Below are 16,395 nucleotides of genomic sequence, written 5' to 3'. Positions count from 1 at the left end.
AATAATTATTTTGAATTACTCATACCATATGGAGACTCTATCGCCCTCACCAAAAACTATGTTCAAGATGACGATTTTTAAATAAATAAAAGAAAAAGGAATACGGTTGGCGCTCTTTAATTCGATATGCAAGGGGAATAAGATTTTTATCGAATTACATGTTCTGCAGTGGCAGTGCAAATATCAAGTTTTTTCTTGGGAACCTAAGTTCTTGCGAAAAAATCTTCCTGCTTTTTGTCATCGCAATTTACAATATATTGGTGAAACCAAACGCAATGTAACCGTCAGATATAATGAGCACACTTCTTCCAATGAGAAATCAGAGCCATCTAAACATCTCGTCTAGAATCCAAATCATGAGTTTACCTAGTCTATAATTGCTAAAGCTAACTCCTTGCAATAACAAAAGACTCTGTTTGTTTCTTTTTTTTAAAAAAATACAAGGTGTAATATTATAAGCTTCAAAAAGCTATACATACAGTCTATAATTGCTAAAGCAAGTACGGGCACAAGAAAAAGAAAAATTCTTGAGGCATTTTATCTTTCTACTCAAAAGCCGTGTATTAATGACTAACTGGACGTTAAAACTTTATTACTTTTCAGAAACGGTATTACTTTTCTTTTTACATGTTGTCAACCGTTTTTAGCATTCCTGATCGTTTACAATCTATTTTCAGTTTTTATAAGTCCATTGTTGCAATTTATTCAGGCTTTTCATTTCCTTTGTTTGCCGATTGTCCTTCTGAGACCTATTTTATCGTCCTTTTCAAGAGACTTTTTTTGATTTAAAACTAATTATTTTACTGTAGATACGTGTATATAAGTTTTTAGCTCAGAAATATTTTTACCAAAAGCTTCGTATATTTTTAATTTTTAAGTGTTTTTTGTTTTTTTTGTTTTTTTGTTTTGAAAATACATAAGAACTTTTAGTCGGTGGCCCGTGCAAAATTCCACGGGTTTGCCCGTCCTTTTTATACCGCATTTTGTGCATCCCGCTACTTGCGGTACCATTTTGCGGACAGACAGACAATTTTCAGGTGTATTAATCGCGGTCAACACTCATACTTCAGCAATTATGTCAGTGTCGGACAAAGTCGGACCTCAGTTGAAAATCAGTAATCCACACTAAAAATGTTTTTCAACTTCTCGTGATCGGTTTCCAATTCTCCCACTACATATTCTCCTCAACTTCCAAGTCAGCTAATGGGTTGTCTTCATAATTGAAGGCTCTTTCTGCAGTTTCGACCGACATGCCTGCTTTTTTAAACAATTTGCGAACGTTTGGTTAGGAAGAGAATCTCATAGTTTTCGTAACATTGTCATAGCGGTCAAAATTGTGGATTTAGGGAGTTCCTTGATCTTCTCCAAACTCAAAATTTGCTTCTTCACAGCGAGGAAACGATATTTCGCTTTAAGGGATCTGATGACACCTTGATCCATAGGTTGGGTAATTTTCGGAGGAAAAAAATTAACTTGACCCATTCCAAACCTGTCACCTCGGGATAAGCAGGGCAGTTAACGCGATTTTTCCTTCCCTTGCACTAAACTTGGCATTGAGTTCCTTGACCCACTCATCAAATAATTCCGAATCCACCCAACTTTTTTTTAGGGCGCGATGGCGACATGAGATACTTTTTGCCAATTGCCAATAACATTTCCAATCTTTCACCGAAAGCATTACCGGCTGCCATTCCCCTCAGACGCACTTTACTGTGTAAGTAATATTTGTTTGTGATTTTATTTTTCTATTAACAGCTTTTCCAAAGTAACCTAATAAATTCGTCTGGGTTGCCATTTTTCTCCTACAAGAAGGTACTTTTAGTTTGAACCATGTAGCTAGATAAACAATCGAAAATTGTTTTTATCATAAAACTCAGGCGAATGGGTTCGTACATTCGAAAAATCTTGCGAATCGAACATGTTCAGTTTGCACTGTAATTAAAGTAAATCGAATGTTTATATTTAACCAAAATCTGTAGTAGTGTTAACAAGATGGCAGTAGATTCATTGTTTACCTTGCTTCTTGTAAAAAACTTAGAAATTCCTGTCATTATTGATGAGGAATTTATAGTTCAATGATGTGTCACTTGGTACCAAGCTCAATGGACCGCTGAAGTTGGCATAAACTTAAACGCTGTCCCAGACAATAGACCTATAGCGATTGTCAAAGACAAATTCGCCATTGCCGTTAAAAATAGTGAGAAAACGGTTGGACATGTTCCTAAGTTCCTGTCAAGGCTGACATATTTTCTTTAAAACATGGTGGTAAGGTTGTAATCGAAGTAAACGGTCCGAGAAGATACTCGGTGCACCGTAAACAAGGTGGCTTGAAGCTACCAGCCGAGTTTTATTTCAAAACATCAAACGAAACTTTATTTAATCAAATGAAGGAAAAGACATTCGTGGAAATTGAAAAGTTTGAGAAGGAGAAAAAGCAGAAAGAAGAAGAGAAGAAAAGGAAAACAAACCTAAAAAATAAAAACAAATAATTAAAAAAAAAAAAAAAAATTCATCAAAAAATAATATGTGTATTTTTTTTCCTCTTATTTAGTGCGGTAATGATAAAATTCTCCTCTTAGTATTAATGCGGTCTTGAGATGATGATTTGATGGTACTTTATCTCCTCTAATTATTAATGCGTCATGTCCTTAATAATTATTATTTCGGCCGTACTAGATTAGAATAATTACGGTAAAGGCCTTTTTACACTCAAATCGAATAAGGGAGCAAAATTCATAATTCATTCTCGTGACCTCAAATGTGTATCAAAAACTAGAGCTTATCGAATAAGAGAATGTAGAGAGCTTCGTTTATGAGTTTCTTAAGAAAATTTGACAGTGACTTTTAATTTCATAAAATAAAAAGGTGAGTTTGAAATTTTAAACATGTTTTCACTGTAAACTAACATAAAGTAAGAAATTATGTACAAAAGTTAATTCATATTATTTCACCAGTGGAAACTTAGGACGCGCGCTACTTTAAGGGAAGAAAGTTTTTCATACGACAAAAACTTCGCGAAAATCTAAAATCACCTCGTTGATGCGAGATTTCCGAGAAATGTTCGTAGCACCAGAAAAGAAGAGTGAAAACACCAAATGTTATTGTAGTTGATAATTAAAAAAGTAACTTTGAAATTTGGATTTTTTCGCAGTGAAAAATCTTTCGCGTCTTGAAAAATATATCCATGACTTCGCGTGAAGCTTTCTCGTTTTACTGGTTTGTAGAAAATTCATACTTATCTAGGCCGCCTTCTCCTTTTCGAAAATTCACAATCCTACGATGTCAGATCTTGGAGGAAATTAAATTAAATTCCCGCCAAAATTATTATTTTTTGCTCTTTGCCAAATTAAATTCCCACTAAATTTAACATTTTTGTCATCCGCCAAATTACCCAACACAGTCAAATTTCTTTCCTGAAAGAATTCTTCCCACGCGCTAATAAACTCGTGAACTTTTTGCGCTGTAGCAGAAATTGCAGTCAAATAGAAACAAGATTTAAAGAAGATCTGATATAATCAGAAGTAGTAGATAACTAACAATCAACTATCGACAGAAAAATTTGAAATTTTAACGAAATTGAGGAGGGGTGGAATCATAACATTAGACAACACTAAAGCAAAACCCTGTGCATAAAGAGGTTAAAACAGAAGCCTCCCTTCCATCATATCCAAGCCGTAGAAGAGTTCTGGGGACAAGGTTGGCTAAACACTAATTTTTTTATTCACAAATTGTATTTTATTTTTCTCACCAACTGAGTAAACTACAACATACAATGCACAACCTCGTTAAATGAGCCAATTCCTTGACAAACCTAAAAAGATTGGATTTAACAAACGCGACGACAAAGGCAACGCAAAGGAAAACATTTTCCAACCTTAAGGATGCAAATGAGAGTATATATGACTGACTTAATATGTCCAAAGACAACACCAGGTACCTTTTTGAAAGTGGAAGTTCGAAAGTTAAAAATATCTAAAAAATATTTTGAAGTTCACAGAAACGCAACATACAGAAAACGAACCTAAGAAAAGTGCTAAATACAGAAAAAGATCTCGTTCCGTTTTTTTTGTGCAACTAGAATCACTAAGAAACCTAAATATATTTATTTCCAAGACAACCAGACACATAAAAAAAATTTAAAAAGAAACAGATCACGGCAAGAAAGCAAATGTCTGAGGATATAACAATATATCCTCAGACAGCCAGAAAACCCACTGGTCAAAATCTCACTTGTAGACAAACAGATATTTGCAGTGGTGATATATCAACAATAGCTTTGACAACACAACTTGTTCTTTAAAGACAGGCCTTTTTATAGAAAATAAAATCTTCTAACAATTACTTAATTAAAATTAAAAATATTAACAACATTGATCCAACAGTTATTTTTTCTCAGAAGAACAAGGATAAATAACATAAAAAATAATATTAAAGTAAAAAAAAATACACGAATTATAGAAAAGGAAAATATTTACAAAAGTGACAAATATATATATAAAAACGAGCAAACGTGCATTTATAAATATATAATTTTCTCTATTTAAAAAAATTTACTCTCTTTCAATAATATTTCAAAATCGCAACACGTGCTGAAACGAAAAGAGTTGCCCCGTAAGATCAATTTTCCAAATGGTTTCACTTTGCATGAATTTCGGTAACCGTACTTTCTGTCAATTTTCCCAATGACTTCACTTTGCATGAATTTCGGTAACCTTATTTTCTGTCTATTTTCCCAACGACTTCACTTTGCATGAATTTCGGTAACCGTACTTTCTGTCAATTTTCCCAATGAGTTCACTTTGCATGAATTTCGGTAACCGTGCTTTCTGACGATGAGTGTTGCGGAGGCCTGTAAATTATAAAACAAAGTAGATGGAACTTGTTGAAGACATTTGTAGCGGATGGTATTTTCCAACTTTTGCGCAAATATATTTTCGCGAAAAATTTGCGAGAGCTAAATAAATATAGCAGACTTTTTACACGGAACTTCGATACTTCTAAAAATTATTTTGAAATAGATGGAAAAATCGTAGATCACTGAAGAACTATCCGTTGCATGGCATGACATGATTTTTATTTATTCAATTATTGAAATTTTTTTGGCTAGCGAACTACAACTTTTTTAAACTACCGTGGAAGTTTGGAGGGGAAATGTTGAGCCAAGGTATGGTTCGGTAGAAACTTGTAGATAAGGGAGAAATTATTCGGACTAAACAAAACAAAAACAGAAAGGGAAAGGTGCGTTAATGCAATAAAATGGAATAGTAAAATTGCCTGTGTTATTGAAGTTCAAGAGTGCTCTCGTATACTCTATACTCTTTCTTAGATTCTCGCGCTAGAGATGAACTCTATTTTTTTAACACTGGTAGGGATGATTCGTAACTTATTGCCAAAAGTTGTCTTCATTAGACAATCACGATCATTGGCAGAAAAATTCATATACGCGTCACCCAATAGTACAACAAGAATAGCAGGGTTCCCGCTAGTTCTTAACGGGGAAATACAATACAAATAACTAGTAACGCATGCGGACCTTTTTGTTGCAACTCACCAGTACAAATCTTTTTGTTGCAACTCACCAGTACAAATCTTTTTGTTGCAACTCACCAGTACAAATATTTATGTTTGGTATAATGAACAAAAATTGTCTCACTTATTTTTTGATTTTGCAAATAGAGACGTATAAAATATTCTAATTATCGAATTTTAGCTGACAAGACATGGAAACTAAAATCATCTTATGCACAACTTGAGTGCGAATGTTGCCGCTGTGATACTTGTAGAATTTTTTAAGAGAATTTTATAGGCACGCTTGAGAAGCAGAAACTTTCGCGAGACGAAAAAATCGTGAAATTTACGGATTTCGTAAGCAAATAAGTTGAAGGACGGGTCTAAACTAAATGTCTTTTTGATGCCTTTTAGTGTCACAAATAACCAAGTTAAAGAAATTATTTCCGTGTCTGGCTTCTATTTGTAACAGCTATTATCCAGGTACACTGAATATATACTAATGGATCTGCAAAAAACATGACAACAATGTTATCATGTTATTGGACTTAAAAGTAAAAATATTAGTATGCCAAAAAAATTTAGATTGCAATAATTGTCGCGCTATCGAAAAATTAGCACATAAATTTCGCGAAAAATAATACGCGCGAAATTCTTAAAAACATGTTATTTTGTTTGCGAAAAAATTAAACTTGTGCGAATTGGACATGCGCATTATACGTTCATATTACTATTGCAAGTAAATTAGTAGGAATAACATAGTAGTTACTATACCACGTCGTTAATACATTAGTCGATCTTGAAGTGGTTAATACTGTCGCGGGATAGCGTAACCACTGATCCGAACTATATTGTGGCAACTGTTCTTCGTTAGTAGAACAATAAGATGGATGAGCATCGTTAGTAGCTTTGGTTAGTGTACTGACCGGTGGTAACAGGAAAGAGACAGCAGTACCACTTGAAGTTAGTTGGTTGTCAGTGGCAATGGAAGGTTCTAAAGCGTATTAAATAAAATATTATCAATATATTTAACAGGATAAAATTGATAAAAATCTTTTTAAAAAATGCATAAATATTACACTCATATAAATTGTATACTTCTCATATGAAAGTCGTCAAGGTATGTTCTCAATGATCACACCTTAAAGGAACGTCAATAAAACATGGTCGATATTCTAAAAATGCTTTTCATGCACGCTCTATGTCATTTTATATAATTCTCTTCAATATTTTGCCAGTTTGCAGATCATGGTAGCTATACACCTCCACTAGGACTCCACAAAGCCGGCGATTTGCACAAATGTTTCGTCGCTGCACACTCTGTTCACACTGTATTTGCGCTAAAAACGACACGCGGCTTCAAAGCTTCGCGAAAATATGGCGGCAACGACTATACAATCGCAAACACTTCTTATAAGCGTGCAGCAGTAAAACATTTGTGCAAATTGCCTCCCGCTTGGCTTAAAGTCGTTTTTTTTTTTAATTTGGCTCCGGGAAATGGTTAAATATATTTAAACAGAATTACATCGAACCACAAATCGCAAAGGAAGTTTACAAGAAAACCATTTTTAAGAACACATCATTTTTGAAAAACACTATTTATATGTTTTTCTTTTATGTCAAGGCCACGCTCCTTTGATCTGTTACTCAAATGTGAAGAGACGTCCACGCACTTTGAGCTATCAAAGACTGACCAAGACTCTCCGGGTGATGAAACAACGTCTCCAACAGGTAAATTTTTGGGCACAACGTATGCCACATAGGAGGGTGTGTCTTTAGGTCCAGTTTGTAATAAATATATAAGCTGATTGGAATTATTGAACTTACTAGTTTCAACTGGTGTTAACGGAGGCGTATTTGCCTTCACGTCACTCTTGCCACGAGAGGATGGTACCGGTTGCGCTGACAAATATGTAGGTACATTGGCGTTGGACATAGTATAACCTTGATCGCTCTGTACAACCATAGTTGCTAGAGAATCTATCGGCGCTTCTGACAAAGCTCGCAGTTCAGTTTGTTGGCCTTCTGTTGCATGCACTTGTTTAGCTAACATAGGTGACAACCTCGATCGCTCAACTTCTATCAGGTGTTGTGGTATAGTAAATTGACCAGGTACGATAGGAATAGCTGATGGGTGTATAATTTGTGAATGTTGAGGAACAGCAATAAATTGTGGTTGCAATTGTTGCTGATAATGCTGATATCTCTCTATTTTTATCTCATCACTTTTGTCTTGTCTCCGTAGTTTTGCTCTCTTGTTTGAAAACCAAACCTGAAAGAAAAAGATCTTTATTAGAGGGTTTTTTTTCAACATATAAAAATAATGTAAATTATACCATACATAAGGTTTTGCACAAACTGAGAGGATTGCTCGCTTTCTTACTTTGATTCGCAAAGAAATGGATACCTGAAAAACTAACTTAGCCCTCCGACAATACTTAGTATATATACCTAATTTTTAGTAAATCTGGGCCTAGATATGCTTATAAGCGTCACGCTTATAAAAAAAACGGGTATTGTATATTATATAGTAAGGTTATTGACCACAAGCGCAAAAAATTATGTAACAAATCAAAGGTTGAAGGAAGAATATTAAAAAAACACTACCTGCACACGTGCTTCGGGAATTTGACTTTTTAGCGCGATTTGTTCTCTCTGCACAGCATCAGGATATGGAGTTTTCTCGAAAGCTTGCTCTAGAGCTATTTTCTGGTCAACAGAAAACGTAGTTCTGACTCTCCGACCTGGTTTTTTACCAGACTCGTGTTTCTCAGTATTTTGGGGAACCACTGTTAGAGCTTGTACCATTGTAACAGGTTGATGAAACACATGTTGTATTTGCAGGGGGCGTTCTTCGCCCTCAACATGGTCATGATGTGCATGCTTCAAACTATCATTCTCAGTAAGACTTTGATGATGTTCATGGTCAGTGTCTTGTAAATGTTGTCGATGTTGTTCTAAAAGTTGTAAATGTTGTTCATTAATGTGGTCTTGTTGACGTTTGATCTCTTCGACACAATGTATTTGTTCACTTGTTGAAGTGTTTTGCTCAAACTGAATATGTGATTGAGATTCTTCTTCTGCATGTAGCTGTTGTTGTTCAGCATCTGTGGACATCCGAGTATCTAGAATGCCTTGTCTCATAAAGGTTTGAACAGTTGTTAGTGGTGGCAGTCTATTATCAGAGCTAAGTGTTACAGCTGACACAGCACGACTTCCCAATGCTTCGTGGCTGTTATGTTCGTTTATGTCACCTTCTTCAAGAACATCTATTGGTAAAGGAATTTAAAGAACACAGTCAAATTTTCAGATTTAGCATCAAAAATTTTATTAATCTAAAAACAATTAGGTTTATTTACAGCAAGTTACTGCGAATGATGATACACATGTATTATCTCGAATTTTTACTATAACAAATTTAAATATATACTGAGAACAGAGGAATATAAAAACCTTACATTCACTAGCAGTAACTTCGGGTGCATTGGGCATCGTTGGAGCTATTTCACCTTCGTGCATAATGCGTTCATTTTCTGCAGCTTCTTGCGATTGTTGTTGCAAATGTTGTTGTGCAACTGCATATTCAGGTGGGCACATGATCATAGTTCCCAACTGACCATGTCCAGGGGGGACAGCAATCCCTAGTATTCCATTTACCGAGTAACCAGCCATAGAACGTGATAAATGGGCAAAACCTGTAGGAGTAGGACCCAGTTGAATTGGCATTCCTGGGTAGCCAAACAATCCTGCTGCACTATGTGCAGGTTCTATTTTAATTAAATTATTTTCACTAGCAGGTATTGGTGATGTGGGTTCTTTTAAAGTGTTGTCAGAGCCAAGTCGATTGCGAACTATTCTGTTTATAGAGCTAACACTAGGTACAGATTCCATATCACAAATTTGATCTGCTAATAATCTTTCTCTTATCTCCCATGCAAACATAGTGGGATTATTAATTTTGTACTCAGCGATCTTGGTCACAACACAAGGGGTTGCTACTTTAGGCTTACTACCACCAATAACTCCAGGTCTGATAGAACCTGTTTCATAGTATCGTCCTAATATTTTACTGACACAACCATGGGATACTCTGAGCTGTCGTGAAATATCGCATGGTCTCACACCTTGATGAGCAAGCTCTACAATTTTTCGACGCACTGGTTCTGGAAGGGGTCGACCATTAACAAATACTCCACCAAGTTGATTGACACCGCCATGACCTAAGTATATAAATTTAAAATCATTACTGTAAAAATTAATACAAAATTATTTTCATCATTTATTCAACAGGTGTTGTAATGCTTTTTAGTGATGTTTGAATGAATTTGCTATAATTTTCCACAATTTTGTCACTTCATCAACTGGATTTCACTAACATAGTCACTTTGCTGACTCACTCATGTTGAGTTTTTAAAAATATAGAATACATGGGTTTTAGGTATAAAACAAGAATTTAAAAAAACTTAGTCAAAAAATCAATCTGTAAAAATGGTTGATCAATAAATAAATACACTGTTTCAGCGTCAGTTCTGTAAGCATATTCTATTCCACAAAATAATATTTTTTTAGTAATAGCAGCATGTTGTGGTAAATAAATGATATTGTGGCATACATCGTGAAAAATCTCAATAATGTCACATAAGCGTTGTACCTTATTCTTTGCTTATGATTTGCTTGAAGAAACGAAATAGAATTTCGCCTTATAGTGAAAACACAACCAGCAACAATGCAATATTAAAAGTTGACTGAACTTTATTTACTGCTTGTACAACAAGTTTATACAGAAGCAACTGAGGATAGTGATGTTAGAAGTAACTTAGTGATGGCTTTACCACTGCTTACAGCGCAAGAGAACTCCAATGAAATTAAAAGAACAAAGAGAAAAGCTCTTAGAGTAAAAGAGGAAAAAACCCCAAGATATACGAGATATGTTGTCGCGAAACTGTGGATGCGCACAGGACAACTGGAGAATGATATAGTAGTAATTGATTTAATAAAAATATTTTTTTCTGTGATTTCATCGCTCTTTTGTTTCTCTTTTGATTTTCAATTTAGGGAAAATGAATAGTGGAAACACCCAGTGTTAACTCTTATTCACAGGCAGTGTGACCATGGCCCATCCGAGCAGGTGCTAGAAATGCTAATCTGTAATTTATAGAAAAAGGATTTTTATATTGCAAAAACGTTTACGAATAGACGATTCTTATGCAATTTGGCGGAAAAAAATTTCCTTAAATGCGCTACAAAAGTTACCATATTTGTTTTGGAATAGTCAATAATAACTCAAGATAACAAGTTTGACATTATATACTTGTCGTAATGTAAACAAAAGTTAAATGTCAACAAACTATTTTAAATGCTACTTTTGAATTCTTGATTATTTTAAGTCAGTTTAAAAAGAAATAAAATTGATACATTAAAACAAATTTTTTGATGAAATATACAAAAGAGAAAACTGCCACCAACTGCTTCTGGTACTTTTTAGATATATTTTTTTTTTCGTTTCACCATAGGTTCCTCATCAGGACATCCTGTTTTTAAAACTGGATAGGATTTATATTACCATTTTACACCAGCATAAAAGCATTTTAAAATGATGAACAAAGGTTTAAAATTGGGATGTCCCATTTGCAAACAGGACTGTGTTATAATTGGGCCAGAGCAATTATTGTAGGTTAGAAAGAAATTGTAATATATCAATCATTTTCAACTGAATAAAATATACAATTTTTCATGGATGATATATAAAAATCAGCAACCAAATAAAAGGCTTTATCTCTTATAATAATACAGAGACTGTGTCTGTAACAGGCAAAGTGGATATCGTCATTTTCCCTTGATGTTGCCGAAAAACTTATGTCTAATATGTTGCATTTTCTGATGTTACGACGTCAATAACACTACTTTAAGTTCAATATCTTATATTAAATTAAATAATTTTCACTGCGTAGGTAACTAGGGAGCACTTAGGACCAATTTGGGTAATTTTCCAAAACCTGGGTCCGCAAATCCGTTTCGGAATGAGCGGGTTGAACCTTCAAACCCTAATATCTCTGCAACCTATTATTGCATCACATCAAGAGAACATTCGTCCGAAAGCTGTATTAAGGCACAGGACACCTAACCTCTCCCATGTTCTGGTTAATTTAACTTACATGGTGCGCACTCTTCTCGCAGTATTTTCTGTGACAATGAAGGTTGGACTGACTTGTGGCATGGTTCCAAATGGTCTTTCGTTTTTCAATCGAGTCTCGGTGTAATGCACCAGTCGAGCATAAGAGTGTCAGCATAAAGGAAAGGGGCCGACTTTAATGTTCTCTATACTTTTTAAACAAAATCAATCACGAAGAAATGAATGTTACATACAGCTTAATAGCCTTTTTCATTACTCTATAATATATTTTAAAAGCACTTGTCAATTTTTTTACGAGCAAGTGCGTGTGCAATCGCACTCGTCTCAAGGAATGGCCTGATAAAGTTACTAGAAGTTATTTAAATAAAAAACATAATCTTGGCAGTGACAATAGCAAGTGTGATAATGGTAAGCAAAGATATTTTAAATTACCTTACATTGGCAAGCACTCAATTTTTACTGGAGCCAAATTGAGTAAATTAGTTACAAGATATTGTAAACAAGATGTAGACATCTGTTTAATATTTTAATCTTTCAAAATTGGTTCTTGTTTCAATGTTAAAGATTCTATTCCTTGTTCCCTTAAATCTAATGTAGTTTCTAAATTTAATTGTGCTAGCAGTAATACTAGTTACATTGGTCAAACGACCCCACATTTTGCTACTAGAGTTAAGGAACATTTAAAGAGTGACAAGAGTTCCCATGTTTACAAATATCTTAATAATAATTTGGAGTGCAAAAACAGTTGTAATGAATCTTATTTTTCTATTATAGACTATGCGCAAACCAAATATCAATTAAATGTGAAGGAAGGTTTGTATATAGGTTGGCAACAACCCCTTCTTAATAAGCAGGTCTAGCACCTAAGTTGTACTTTATCTATTTAGTTATGATTATTTTATTACTATTCTCTTCATTTTATTGCTTTCTTTGTATCATAACATTTCATCACATAGGAATTCCATTGTAACAGATTTTAACACCTTCATACACTTTTATTATACACATGTATAGCATTTTATACTACTTTTATTGTATATATTATTAATAAAGCCTTTATTTGATTGCTGATTTTTATATATATATATCATCCCTGAAAAATTGTATATTTTATTCAGTTGAAAATGATTGATGTATTACAATCGAAATATGTTCTGCAAATTAAAAAATGTTGTTTTTACTTTAAAATTTATTGTTGGTGTTGTGCTCATAAGATCGTTTAGAAAGAAATTTACTTTGCAAAAGTAAAGAATTAACGTCCTGGATTGTTCCTATGTTTTGGTAAATTAGGCTTTGAAAATAATAATTTGAGCCTGAAGCTGTTTATTTTTTTCTTATTTTTTGGCAATAAAAAAATGGGAATCATGTTCTTATAAATCTTTTTCATAAAAAAGCCTAGCAAATCGGGCATAGAACCTTTAAACTTTTGCAAAGTAAACCTAAATCTTATGATATATTTTCGTTGCTTTACTCAAACACCTCCCTTTAAATCTGTTTAAAATAAATTAGAATGGTTACCAACATAGACAATATGTAAATAAAACATTTTGTTTTGGATAAAGCATTTTGAAACAAGTGTCAATGCTCAAGAAATTCATGTTCTTCATAATTCAATATCTGAGTAGCGCTGCATATTTTATTTTAAATTGTATTTTTTCCTGTAAATACATATTCTAAAGTTGCTTCACTTTAGCTAGCTTTGTACAAGTGATTGATAATGAAATATATGTTATTTTGTGTTATGTAGACATTCTAGAAGTTTTTGCCCCAACACAAGGGGAAATTGTTTTTATCATAACTATACAATTTCAAATATATAAAAGGTTAGAAATTTCTCATAAATAGCTAGCTATCAAAAAACATAACCATGAGCTAAAAGGCCTGGCCCTGCATCCAAAATTTTTAAAACCTTACTTGTTTAGTAAAATATACAATTAACATATATCTAGCTTAGCTCGCTAGCTCACTAGCTAGCTAGCTGGCTGATTATCACCAAATAAAGTAAAGATTTTCAATAATACAAACACTACCAGCCAGTTTACTTCTTTTTAATGAAAATGAAGTAACAAGTTTCGCCTACGTAGCTTTCTGAATTAAAAATTTATTAGTTTAATATTAAAAATTTATGACATGTACTTACCAGCTTTTTTGGGGCTGTGAATTCGTCTGTTAGACAGAGAAAATGTATTGTGGAGACCAGCGACTGATATTACTTGACTTTCCAACGTTTGTTGTTGTATAACTTCAAGTGGTGTCTTATTGCTTTCTACAGGAATAACTTGTGTCATATCATTAACGATTCTTTTATCAGCATTTTCTAATTCGAATAGCGATCGCTGAGGCTTGAAAATTTCCATTTTGTATTTCTCGCTCCAGTGATCGAAGTTTTGTCTGTACCGCACTCAGGCGTTTCTTTCTGGTCTGGTGAACAATTAATGTAATTTTAATAATGGCCCCTAGTAGAATAACAAAGACAGCCGTGTCAGCAATTAACTTTATGGAGATAACATATCTTCATCGCTGTAATAACAACAACAATCATTATATTCTTGTGTTGTTTACTGTGTATTCTAAAGCTAAGAATATCCTAAGAATATACTCATTTTAAATTTTTGCTTACAATTATGAATGTTTGGTTTTTTATTTTTTTGTTTAGTCATATACTTGTACCCTATCATTGATGTAAAATCTCTATACTCAGGTGTTATTGGAGGTATTTTTCTCCGGCGCGATTTTTCACTAGTTTCATTCACATATCTTTGAATCTTAACTGTGCTAAGAATATGCTAAGTATATATCAGGATTATTTTCTGCTAATATTCATATTGAAACTATAAGAAAAACGTCTACCTTATAAGAACAATTGCATAAGAAAACGAACCTCAGATTTGATAGATAGATAGATGTGCATATTTACATGGCTAGCCTCACAAATATCGAGGGATATACCCTGTCTATTATTTCCAGGAGGTGCCATGGCTTAGATGGAGAGTCCTAGAGTATTTAATGCTCATTTTTGAGCGACGCAGACCCAATTAGGGCCCGCGCTCTACTAGACAACTCCCGGCAACATCCAACGGCCCACACAGTGTGCCATCTACTCAATTTCCCTCACATGGCTTGGGTTAACCCGGGGCTATGGTAACATTCACTCGCTCATGTTGAATCGCCGTCAAGAGGAATCGAACCCCGGTCTCCCGCACAGAGTACGAGAGCTATAACCACTAATCTACGGCGCCATAAAATCTACGGCGCCATGGCTACGGCGCCGAATTATAAGAACAAAATAGGAGCAAAATAGGAACAGCTAAGCTTAAATCACTTTTTTCAACACTGACGAACCGCCTGAGCTTGAATGACGATATGCACAATGAACACAAGGTTGTTTTTTTTTCGTTGTTGTTGTTTTTTAAAAAAATGTTGTTGTCAAAGAATTTTCTTAACCAGGAATTTTGCATAATCGAAAAGTTTAAGTATAAAAATTATTGAAAGATACTTCTTCAGCTTTTATGTGATTTGGGAGATATGCATCGACAGGATAATAAAACGAGTAATAACGAACAATGAATTCTTTGGCTATATTCAAACAGGAAGTCACCGCGTACAGCCAACCATGACTGTAAATAACGTAACAGGTGGCTACACAAAAACAAATGTTAATTTGTAAGAACGTTTATTGTTTTTGAATTTATAAAAAACCGGATGAGAGTAATTCATATAAATGTATAGCGACTGTTTTTACGCAATTTTGTCAAAATTACTTTTCTATAGGGGTTATTACGTACCTTTTCAGAGATTCGTTCCACTTTTTGCTTCTTATTTCGTCGTAGATTGTTAGTGCCACATCAGCGACCATAACGCCCTCTAGAATCGACTCAGTGATTAAATACTATAAGACCTTCTTGCTTGTTAAAAAAGCGCTTCTTTTAATAAGACAATTGGTAATATAACTTTATTATTTTCTTTTATGCAGCTAAGAAAAAGGTTAAGATATGGTAATGCTATTAGTTGCGCTTAACGAATTCTATACAACTTCTAACAAAAAGACATTACTTAAAATCATGATGAAAAGATTTTTTGATGCAATGCTAATTAAGATAAAACTGAACGGTCATAAAGTTGTTTCAGAATTGCATTAATTAATACACTGATTTTTGTTTGTTCATAAAATTTTCATTATCCATACTAGCTTTTAATTATTATTACAGTTAAACCTCCTTATACATGTGGCGCAGTAGTTTTTTTGTTGTTGCTTACTCGTTATAAACAGAAAGTTATTTTACTAGGCAATAGCTTTTGCAACTTAGTTTATTCAATTTTTTTTATTCATTTTTTGTAAGTAAACTTTTGATGACAAATAAATGAAAAATCAAATGAAATAGTCTAGTGGTTAAAACTTTCGCACGCACTTGTGCTTCAGGCCGGGGTTCGATTCCCGTTGGCGGCGATTCAATATGCGCGACGGAATGTTACCATAGCCACAGGTTAGTTGGATGTTGCAAGGAGTTGTCTGGTGGAGCACAGCCCCTTAATTGGGGTTGCGTAGCTCAAAATGAGCATTAAATACTTGTAGGACTCCGCATCTAAGCCCTGGCCCCTCCTAGAAATAATAGACAGGGTATGTATTCCTCGATATTTGTGAGGCTAGTCATATAAAATATGCACATCATTGACATCTCATATATAGCGTACGTTTTAATAAAGCGAAGAATTTCTGAAGAAAAAATAGAAGCCTGGTCAAACGGACATAAAAA

General features: G+C 34.0%; 1 protein-coding gene across 1 annotated transcript; it reads right to left on the bottom strand.

Moving 5' to 3' along the window:
• Positions 1-4,361: 4,361 nt before the first annotated feature.
• Positions 4,362-15,552, bottom strand: LOC130654097 (uncharacterized). The gene is made up of 7 exons (XM_057456627.1): positions 15,427-15,552; positions 13,782-14,097; positions 8,967-9,728; positions 8,116-8,777; positions 7,336-7,780; positions 6,283-6,502; positions 4,362-4,849 (listed from the first exon to the last, which is right to left on the bottom strand). The coding sequence occupies exons 2-7, from the start codon at positions 13,996-13,998 to the stop codon at positions 4,795-4,797; spliced, it is 2,361 nt and encodes a 786-aa protein (XP_057312610.1). The 5' UTR covers positions 13,999-14,097; positions 15,427-15,552; the 3' UTR covers positions 4,362-4,794.
• Between the last annotated feature and the right edge of the window lie 843 nt (positions 15,553-16,395).

Source organism: Hydractinia symbiolongicarpus, chromosome 8 (assembly GCF_029227915.1).
Source record: "Hydractinia symbiolongicarpus strain clone_291-10 chromosome 8, HSymV2.1, whole genome shotgun sequence".
Lineage (NCBI taxonomy): Eukaryota > Metazoa > Cnidaria > Hydrozoa > Anthoathecata > Hydractiniidae > Hydractinia > Hydractinia symbiolongicarpus.
This window is presented reverse-complemented; position numbering and strand designations above follow the sequence as displayed.